The 11,540-nt window shown below is 34.4% G+C and overlaps 1 protein-coding gene across 1 annotated transcript in view; it reads right to left on the bottom strand.

Annotated features, from left to right (window-relative positions):
* Window positions 1-6: 6 nt before the first annotated feature.
* LOC118745023 overlaps window positions 7-11,540 on the bottom strand; it is an 89,759-nt gene continuing 78,225 nt past the window's right edge. Inside the window, exons 2-6 of the mRNA XM_036478536.1 lie at window positions 5,313-5,405; window positions 4,892-5,236; window positions 4,426-4,818; window positions 2,827-3,457; window positions 7-760 (exon numbers count right to left, since the gene is read on the bottom strand). Of these exons, the coding sequence (XP_036334429.1) occupies window positions 387-760; window positions 2,827-3,457; window positions 4,426-4,818; window positions 4,892-5,236; window positions 5,313-5,405 (1,836 nt within the window). The 3' untranslated portion in view covers window positions 7-386. The remainder of the gene's footprint in view (window positions 761-2,826; window positions 3,458-4,425; window positions 4,819-4,891; window positions 5,237-5,312; window positions 5,406-11,540) is intronic.

Genomic DNA, 11,540 nt, shown 5'->3' with positions numbered 1-11,540 from the left:
TGGCCTTACCGAATTTTCTGTGCCCTCTTTTAGACTTAGAAAATTTGCCTTTCATTGAATGTAAAAGGAAAGAAATAAAACAAGTACCTTAATTCTTTTGGAAACGATGCAATTTTAATTTGTCTTGCTTCCTATATGCAAATATGATTTTTTTTAGGTGGACTTAGCAAAATTTCACTCGTAACTTAGCGATATGTATTTTCACATACATGTTAATATACTGGCAAATTTCTAATTAAAAGATTATACTTACGAACGAATAAATTACTAGCCATAACTACAATATATAGTTCTATATAAATATTAATATGAAAATAAATAAAACATGGTTTCAGTAAAGCTAAAATATTTCGAAGAAAGTCCTTTCTTTTTTAAGTATTCGCGCTTTACTGCTCCATCTGTTCGAGTTGTTCCTGCGTTTGCGCATGCATCTTACGTTTGTGCCAACGTACACTGGCAAATTGTGCAAACCTTTGACCACAAATATCACATTTATACTTCTTCACTGGCAAATGTAATTCGGTGTGCTTCTTTAGGTTGGCAAACGTTGTAAATGCCTTGCCACAAACATCACAGACATGTTTTCGGATATTTAAATGGCCATTCATGTGATCCGTATAACGGTTGCGCTCATAGAAGGCCTTGTCACAGATGGGACAAAGGAAATTGGATTGTTTTAGGTGGGCACGGCGGTGAGTATCGTAGAATGACCAGGTTTTAAAGGATTTGTCACACAGCTCACAGATATAGGGGCGCTCACCTAAAAAAAGAGATAAGGAGAACATTAACAGCATGAATAATAATATGTATACAAAAAAGGGATGAAAAGTCCAAATAAAGCTGATAATAAATAATAAGCATAAAGACAAGGACCAATTTTAGGATAAAGATAGGGTTAAGGACATACAAAACGACGGAGATATTAATATGGAAGGTTAAAAAAAGGATAAGACAAAGGGTGATGCTACGGATAAGGATACGAATATGGATAGGGGATAAGAAAAGCGAGGATAAGAATAAAGGTAGGGATGCAGATAAGAATTAGCAGGAAAGGATAAGGATGGGGAAATAATAAGGATATGGAAATGGATATTTATATGGATAAGAACATAGGAAAGTATAGGTGTAAGGATAAGGATAAAGAAGTGAACAAAGGGAAAGATGCGGATAAAGACAGGAATAAGTATAAAGATAAGGATAAGCGTAAAGAAGGGGAATAAGGACAACTAAAGGGCTTACGAAAAAGAATATAAAAATACAAATTTAACAAAAGAAAATGCTTATTTTAAGAATTACTTAACAAAGTACAGTGATGAGAGTATTGATAGTATGAGGAGGAACACACAAAAATAATGAAAAGGTTAAGCTCAGAATAGTAAGGAACAAAGATTCTTTTCAGAAGGGACCGTGACGGTTATGATCTTTGTAATAAAAATCATAATTTAATCGTTAAAATTTGATCTATTTTTTTCTGGCTAATTTAACGGTTATTATATGCTTTTTTTATTTTTTCGGACAAGTATTTATCAATTTTTATCTTTCCCAACAATTTTCGTTTGTTTTTATACTCGAGCGCACATGTGCACAAGGGTATTATAATTTTGTTCACATAACGGTGGTTTGTAACAGCCAAAACGAATCGAGATAGATATAGACAAATGTATACGTAAATTATCAGAATGAAAAGAGAAGTCGATTAAGCCATGTCTGTCTGTCCGTCCGACCAAGGTAGGTTGGTATTGAAATCGGATTGTAACCACGCCCACATTCCATATAGCGTTAATTTCGAAAACTGCAAAAACTACGATTTTTCAGTAAATGTTTAATCAAAATTGTTGAAAATTAGTACGTGCAGTGGAATTATGGTAAAAAATAATAATATTATGAAATTTTTGAAAAATGGGCGTGACCCCGCCCACTTATTATGAAATGTATCTCAGTAGCCGCTTCACCAATCCCTACCAAACTCAGCGCGAGCCTTGCTTAATATCCAGCTAAGAAATCTGTTGAAAATCTTTGAAATTGGGCAATAACCACGTCCAGAAACACGAAAACTATGATAAATTAGTAATTATTGAAGATAATTCACTCAAAATCGACGATGCATCACTCTTAAATTTTTGTATAATGAGCGTGGCGCCGCCCACTTATGACCACAAATGTGTATCTCGGTAACCGATTCATCAAATTCAACCAAAAATAGTGCACCTTATAAACTTGGTACGGAAAGGCAATTTGTTGAAAATTATTCAAATCGGGCTAAAATTACACCCCCTTCCCGTATAACGGTAAATTTCAAAAATAAAAAAACTTAGATATTTAAAAAACTGAGGACACTAATTTACTCCAAGTTAATACTTACAAGAGTCTTTTAGCAATAATTAAGACTGTTATAGACTTTTAGGAAGTGGGCGGGGCACCGCCTACTTTATGACTACAAAGGTCTAGGCCGGAATAAATACCCCTGCTTATCGTGCAAAGGTACCCGTAGTTGAGAGAAAGTTTAAACGATGATATTTGATACCTGCGCCGCGTATATAAAATTTGGTTTCGCCCGAACTTATACTTCTTTACTTGTTTTATTTCTATTTTTTCGACTATAACCGTTATTTTCAAATAAATTTTTTCCATCATAAAAAATTTAAACGGTCATAAAAAATCAGTCTCAATTACAACTTTTAAAATTGCTGGAAAGCAATAAAATCCATAAATCGATTAAATTTCAACGAAAAAATAAAAATCCATATTTAACGATTAGTCTTGATCGGAAAAATGAATATAAAAAAATTACGATTGATATGAATTTCCTAAACCGACAACGCTCACCTGTATGACTTCGCATGTGAATCGCAACCTCCGTGGATGTAGCAAATTTCTTATCACACACTTCACACGAATACGGAAAGTCGCCCTTGTGTCGTCGTATATGAATTGTGAGATTGCCTGGTATTTGAAAACCCTTGCCGCAAAGCGTACAAATAAACGGTTGCATGCCATCATGTCCGGACATATGAATCTTATACTGATCAGAGGTTTTTATAAGTTCAGCGCAAACATCACAACGAAATGGACCCAAATTCAAATCGAGAAATTCTATTAACTTCGTTTGTATAATTGACGGTGAAGGTAGTGATGGCAATGATGTCGCTGTATCGCTCGTTTCGATCAGCCGCTTATGCTTTTCTGCTGAAAACTCTTTTCGCAGCTCATATAAAGTTTTTTGCAGTTCTTCCAATGTGCTATTAATGCCCAGCATTAGATTAACTTCCTCTAGCATTTGATTGAGTTCTTCATTGCGATAGGTGGTCGAACGGTAGTCGGGATGATCGACATCCCAGAGTGCGGAATAACTTTTGTAGATTTCGATGAAAGTTAGATGGTCATCGGTGCTCTTGAAGTCTATAGATTTAGCTTTTAAGTACTGCGTTTTGGGTTTGCAAGCGATCACACCTCTGCGCTGTAATTTTGGAGTTTAAAGAAGTAATAAATAGAAAAAGTTTGTATGGTATAGTACATGTAAAAACTGAGAAATAGTGAACTCGATGGCGCGGTGATATATCATATATGTATATGAAAAATACCAAAAAAAATATTAAGCCGATCGCCTAAGCATTCCTTCCCAACATATCGTCTATGGGCTGGTTTCTCCAACGCAACTTAACTTAGTTAAGCCAATTTTCCTGACTTAGTCAAGAATAATCTGTGTAAAACGTAGGCCAACTTTTGACTAAAGTCCAAAAAGTGGCTAAACTAAGTTAAGTTGAGTTGGAGAAACCAGCCCTATGTATTTGAAAGACACCCGTTGACTTAATGAACGTTATTTTATCTATTTGCCATTTAAAAATTTATTGTTCGAATAACGATTTTACTATAGTTACGCATGAAGCACGGTTCCTCGAGTTCAAGGTTACCTAATCTCATATGGCGATTTCGGCGGTTTTTAAAGGCATCAACGATGTGTTTGTATTTACATTAGACCGTACCATAAAAAGGATCGCCGTACACCCCTGACTGTAAATTATTTTGCAAGGCAATTTCGAATTTTTTATTTATTTTATTTTTCGAACGTAGAGATCGCTTTTTTACATTTTTCGTATCTAGAGTAGGATCTTAAAGTATAATATATCGATGTTGTTGCCGCGAGGAGACAATTTTTTGTTCTCAGTTATTATCACCCTAACGTACCACCCTAATGTTAGTGCAAAATTCTTAAACTTTTGCTAAGAGTGTTTTTTGATTGACTAATGTAAAAAAGCAACCCATAGGCAAAAAAATATTTTAAGATTTAGGGATGTACTGTGAAAGTTTTTTGTTTCTTTGTAAGATTGTACGGTCTAATATGTATATATACATAGCTTATCTTACCGTTCTAGTAAAAGGATTCTTTATTTTTTTTTAATAACTCCTTGAAGAAGATTTCTGTACCTTTTTTAGCCGATCAAGCAGCTGATCCTCGAATATTTTCTGCAGAAATTCCATCTGTTCAAAGCACCACAATTTGGGCGCATACAGCCCTTTGTGTTCGTGTACGATTCGCAACTCTCGACGATAGCGCGTGCGCAATTTTTGTATCTCTGTAAAGCAATCGTCCGCCGACATGCTAACGTTCTTCTCCAACAACAATTGTATTGAGATTTCACGCATCAGTTCATTCTTATTACATAGCAAATAATCCGGATGCTGTGGATTCCAGAGCGCTTCCTGCCCTCTAAAGGCATCCAAGAGGTAAGTAAGTACGGCATGGTTATGCGTGGAACGTGTCGTTTCTGTACAGTCTTCATCCAAAGACTTTTCAGATGCTGAGCAGTCAAGGTGTTTCTACAACAAGGGTGAAAAAAATGTATGTTCAGTAGCTACAAGTTGGGAGTAGAATAAGTGATCACTCAATTACCTTAACTTTGCGTGCCGCACGCTTATTCTCAATAACATCTCGCAAGAATTCCATTTTCTCAAAATATTTAAAACGTGTTTTGTACTTGCCCTTACGTTCGCGTGCTTTGGCCAACTCAAGTCGATAGCGTGAACGCAAACTCTTAATGATCGCATAGATCTCCGAGCCGTCCAATGAGTAATTCATGTCACGCAACAGTGGACGCGATAGTTCTTCGAACATCTTGCGATTGGCATTGTATTTATATTGTGGATGATTGGGATTCCAGAGTTTTTCGTGCTTTTTGTAGGCCTCCAACAGATAGAAGATGACTTCAGTACTGTGCTCATTCTCGTTGACCAAAGGCTAAAAGCATTTACGAACGAACAAAGGTCGCTAATAAAAAGTTTATACATATCAATTGCTCTATTTTATACTGTACCTTTTCGCAACCTTGCGCTTTCGACGCGCTCAACGGCAATGCTATTAAGTTTTTGCGTAATCCTGGGTGACTGGGTACATCATTTTCTGCACACTGCAAAGTTAAAAATAAAACTTCATTAAATGCTGTCGTTCATTGATTTAATCATCAATCATAGCAACTATATATTCCAATTACAGTGCTAATATCTATGTATGTACATATGTATTTAATTTAGGGTGCATCACGCTCCATACAAAAAATAAATAAAAAATCAGTACCTACTGTTTTTCCATCGGTATTATACAATTTATTATATTTTAGGCTGCTGCCAAACATTTCGAAAAAATATTAAGAACTACGTGAGCTAATTTAAAAATACTTCCAAAAATCTAGTTTTTAAAAAGAAAATTTGTTAGAAAAGCTAAAGCTTAACTATCCGCATCAAAATTTTTGCAATGCAATCAAAATAATGAGATTTTTAGCGGTGTTGAAATTTTATTTTATTTTATGATTTCGGTGGAAAGCCCGCAAATTTTTTGGTGAGGAACCCTAATGTACATATAAAACAATTTGAAAGAGCTACCCTATCAGAGATCGAGATTTATCAGCGTTATACTATGGATTCATATATACAAAATCCTGGCGATCAAAACTGAGTGCATAGTGATTTTTGTCAAATATTTGGATGTTTTTCAGGTTTTATTAATTATTTTTTATAAAAATTAGGTTCAAGCTTTAACCAAAACCACGTAATTCAACAATTTTTTATTGAGCTTGAGGCCGTTTTTAATGAACAACTTATTGTGGAAAAGCAACAATAATTTGGAAAAAATGGTAGAAGTGATAGCAATTTCGGAAATCACCACATTTCCTCATCAGACTTCTCAGTAGGATTCGAACCGACGATCCCACTGACTCAGCCAGTTGCCTACGCCCTGTGCTAAGTTCGCCTTGTGAATTATTGTTGCTTTTTTCCCACTTTTTCATTTTTTAAGCCAACAAATCAAGCGTAAGTCAAACTTTATAAGGAATTTAGAAAAACTCAACAAATGTTCATCAAAATTTTGAACTTTTAAATCTGAGTTTTTGGTTATGCTGTTATGTATATGGCTTCCGAAATCTCTCACAACATAAAAATAATTAAAAATCAACGCGATTTTTTAGCCGCTTGAAGGTTACACTTGTTAGACTTATATTGTAAGGGCTATAAAACTGCGTACCCAAAAATATGCTACAGATTTTCAGCCGTATTCTAACAAAGTCACAAACTTTAGCTCATCACTGCTGTGATTTCTACCGCGCCTCAAAGCTTGCCGTTAAAAAAATATGCCGCTTCAATTCAATTTTTTTTTAATTTTTGTGTATTTTTCTAGCACTCAAAATCGAATTTTTCGTGACACATTTCTCGGCGCACTTGAAATCACAAGAGTGCTGAGCTAAGTTTTGTGACTCTGTTAGAATAGAGGGGTTAGAGTAAAAAGTTCGAGATTTTGATAAACAATTTCTGGAATTCTCCTAAATTTTGTATAAAGTTTATTTTTAGTTAAATTTACGTGGTTTTGGTTATAGCATGGACATTATTTTTATAGAAATTTACTTAAAAAACATTGTAAATATTAAAAAATAATCAACACGTGATCATTTGTTTGAGTTACTTAATATTCTAAAATAAGCTCAAAAATAATAATAAAAAAATTTAAACAAATGACGACTCCAAAAAAGCAAAACGGCGATTCGATTCAGGAAGCTCTTATTAATAGGAGAAAACGCGATTATGGATTCACTGAAATCTGTATATATTTATTATGAGTTGCATTCGATTTTCGACCTTCCCTGGCTATCGACGATGTAATGTAAAATTCGTATCAGGAGCTATGCAACCCTGTCGAAATTTTCTTAAAGTATCGAATTTTCGGTCGAACACAATTTTGCTTTCGATGCTGTAGCGTAGTGTAAGAAAATGTAAGTATTTGCGTTTGTTTTTTACTTTTAGGCGGCTAAACACTAATTAAAAAAAAAATAATTTCATGCAGATCTAAGGTCGTGAGTACTAAACAGCTGGTTTTACTTATAGTTCCAAGGTCGGTTTATCAACATGCTTTCTTTTATTTAAATATAAGCACACTATTTAGTTTAGTTACGCTGTAATAAACCCGCTTTCTTTTATTTTAATTTGCTCAATTTTTTAACAAAGCAAAACTTAAACGAGCGAAACCCACAACAGCGCTATTCTTCATCGAATGGGCGTCCTAATACCAAATGAAAATCCATACTATCAGCCCTTTTGACCACAGTCGAAGATCGAATGCAACTCATAATAGGGGCCCATATTTCATATATGTATGTGTTCGGCGCAAAACTTCCAAGCTGTAGTATGCCGAAGCAAGCACACTATTATGATTAGGCGCTTAATGCGCGGAGAGCCTTACCCTGCGGTGAAACCGCGGACTAGTGAATAAAGTTTCCAGTTCCGTACAAGATCTTTATCGCCAAAAACGAACCAGTCCTCTACTAACTAGATCCCCACCAGTTCAAAATCAGCGAAATGTGGTACTCTTAAAAAAGCTATTTTATTTCACGTTTTTCATTAGAAATTTCTATCTAAGGTGACGAATTTAGAATTGGATCGGAATTATAGAAAGAGGGATGCAGAACGAACTAGATCTTATCTATCGAATTTAGAACTAGTTCAGAACTATCGAAATATCGATGCAGCGGGGGCTTGTTTACTTTAAATAGATATGTGTTTGGCGACTTTTTCGTTCAAATGAACTTTCATTCTGCAATTCGCAGATGCTTTTTCATAGTTTGGAAAAAAAGAACAAAAGTTTGTGTTAACATGTTAACATCTTGGGACCGTCTGGAATCCAACCAATAACAACAAGCACCTCTGCAAAGTCAGCTACAGCCAAAGGTATGTAAACATACATTTCTTACAATCATTCAAACAAATTTAATTTCAAATTGATAAAAACATTATCATGATACTTTTTTCTTTCGTCTATCGTTTTTAGAACTGCTTCGTAACTATAGAATTTAGAACTAGTTCGGAACTATCGAAAAAGATATGCACCGGGGGGGCAATGGACACTTCCTAGACCATCGTCATGTTAAATTCGCCAGTTGTTTGCATGCAAAAGAGATTTATCGCGAACCAATACTGGGTCTAAATGTACTAGAAGCGCACCAGTTCAGAACTAGAGATTTTCGCCACAGGGTTAGCTTCATGAAGAAAAAAAAGCGTGAATTTTTACATATATATGTAAATATGTATGTATTTCTCAATGTGTACAAAACAGTATTTCTTTACAAAAGGGTCTCTCATTGAAATTATTACAAAAAACAAATAAAAAAAGTAGTAAAAATGGAAAAATTTAAATTTCTTGAGAGCTGCAAACTGTTTTTAGAAATTTGTATATGAGAAAATTTCTTTCTCATTCTTGAACGTGTTTCTTTTTGGGTTTTTTATTTTTCTTGAGCGCTAATAGAGCATAGATACTGGTGCCAAGACTTAATGTTTAAACTTCTGTACACTTGTCGTGTAAAACCTATATCTATTTGTACTTACATACGTACTGTTTACATTAGTGCTGGGCAGTATCGATACCAAAAGTACTCAGAACTCGATTCTCAAAAGAATCGAGAGCACCCGATTTTTAAAAGTATCGATACTGAGTACCCCAAAGAACTCAGTACCCACAAAAGAGCTCAGTACTCACAAAAGAACTCGAAAGTACTCAGTACTCATAAAAAGAAATCCTAAGTACTCAGAACTTAAAAGAACTCGAAAGTACTCAGTACTCAAAAATACTCTGTTCCAATAATCGCTTTGATACATGTACTCAGGATTCGATTTAAGTCGAATAGACTTAAAAAGTACTGAGTTTTATTTACATTTAACGGTATTCAGAAATGATTTGACTCAATTTGCAGTTTCAATAATTTTCAAGTACAATACTTATACCCAGTACAGTTAGCCAATTATTTGACGTAATTTGTGATTCATATATTAATTTGAATAAAATACTGCCAGCTTGTGAGATTTCTACACTAAGTATTGAAATATTACCAACATGTCTATATTTAAAGAAAGTACTCAGTACCCTGAAAAATACCCGATCTTTAAAAGTATCGATACCAAAGAACTCGATCCTCAAAAGTACTCGATACTGCCCATCACTAGTTTACATACATACAATGTTTATGAATTACTCGAATGCTAAAGAAATATGCCTGGCATTTTCCGACACGCAAAATTAATTGATTGTGAAACAGATTACCCTCAACATTTGCGCCTATTTATACCTACAAATACCACCAAAAAACATATATTTTCCATTGCGGCATTAATAGAATAAAAGAGCATAATAATGGCAAATTGTAGTGTTTGCATTTGTGTACATATGTAAATGCATACTTATTGTGTTCGGATTGTTCATAAAATTCTGAACCTAAAAGCCTAATAAACCAAAACAGAAGTCATTAAGCTAATTATGTAGATTTGGCTTAATGATTACCATCTACTTAGTGCTTACTGGCACTAACTTACAAGCATACAAATGTATGTACATACTTTACAATTTCTACTACAGTGATTTTGCTTAGTTTGAGGAGGAGGAGTCTGTTTTTGTATGTTTAATTTTTTTTACATTTATCAAATGCCCGATTATAAAAATTTCAGTGGTGAAGACTACTTCAGAAGCAAATAATATGCGTCTGTCATCATGTCCTACGTTCTTAAATTAGGGCTAGGCTCTTATTTTTATTATTTCAGAGTTTCAATCAAAGGGCATGATGTCTCTTTTTTGGATTTCACCGAGCGATGGCGCTCCCTGATAATGGTAGATAATGAAAACTTTTTATCAATTCCTCAAAAAAATTCAGCCAGCGCAGTGAATAGACAGCCGCTGCACAGTGGTTCAAAACTGGCATTTAGTGTTCATAATTCACTTGAGTCTTCATTACCACGTTTTTTTCACTCAATTTGATAATTTTTTTTAATGGAAGCTTGTAAAATTTGCAAAGTGCAGAAAAAGTATCAATTTTGAAAAAAATCGATTTTCCTGTTCCAACTAATAGGTGTTACATAAGAAAACTAGGAGAAAACAATTGTAGTCATTTGTTTATTCAATCCCCACTGATACCTAAATTTTAAATAGTTCTACTGGAATAATAACAATACTTCCATAGCAAAAGTTCAATGATTTATTTGTGAGCTTTATTTTACTGATATTAGGGTGGTATCTTAGGATGGTAAGAACTGAGATCTGGTGGGAAAGTACTAGAACGGGGTACTTTAGCCTATGAAGTTTGAAACAAAATATATCGATATATCACGCTTTAAGATCCGACTGTAAATGCCGAAAATATAACGAAAAGTGTAAAAAACGACCCTTACCATGGACCAAAAAAAATTTTTTTTCGGAATTGTCTTGAAAAAATACTTTAGACTCAGGGGTGTATGGCGCACTTTTTTCCGGTACGGTCTGATGTACATATTTCCTTTTTTACCGTTGTCGCACCTCTAGTGTTATTTTATAAAAACAATTTCGAACTTACTTATCTACTTTGTACGGAAAAAACGCGTTACAGCGTCAACAAAAAAAAATTGCCAAAAATCAACGGCAAGTCCTAGCTACTTGAAACTTGCATTTGTAATGACCAGGGAACGGATTTTATGGAAATTGCCTTTTTTTCTGCTAACGAGATAGAGCATATTCAATTAAGAATGTCCACGATTTAGCTTTCCCTGATTCCATATATGCACATTTGATGTTGCCTTTTTTTGCCTTTTTTAAGATATTTGCCTTTTTTTTGCCTTTTCTACCTTTAAAAAAGTTATTATAGCATTTACAATTTTTTTTTTTTTGATTAAAAAATATACACATGCCCATGCGGCTTATAGAAGCGCGGAGACCTCTTGCCAAATTGGTGTTGGAAAAATTCAAAGCCGTTTTCTCAGCTAACGAAGGCTTGGAGACAAGGCGAGGAAAACGCCCTTATTCCTGATGGTATGAACGTTTCAAACGTTCCATATTTAAATTGGGTGCCGCTTGTATCAACTTACGTCGAGCACACATTTAGTATATTCAAGGCTTTTCTTCGCGAAACTCGAATGAAAATGCTGCCAGAAAACTTCAAAATGCATCTTGTGGTTCAATGTTACTACAACTATACAGATTAAAGTTTTACGAGTTAGAAACCCGAAAGGATAAAATAGTCAAAGATTCAAAGTACAAATTTTTC

The sequence above is a fragment of the Rhagoletis pomonella genome, unplaced genomic scaffold (assembly GCF_013731165.1).
Source record: "Rhagoletis pomonella isolate Grant_MI unplaced genomic scaffold, Rhpom_1.0 Rhpom_scaffold_00008, whole genome shotgun sequence".
Taxonomy (NCBI): Eukaryota; Metazoa; Arthropoda; class Insecta; order Diptera; family Tephritidae; genus Rhagoletis; species Rhagoletis pomonella.
This window is presented reverse-complemented; position numbering and strand designations above follow the sequence as displayed.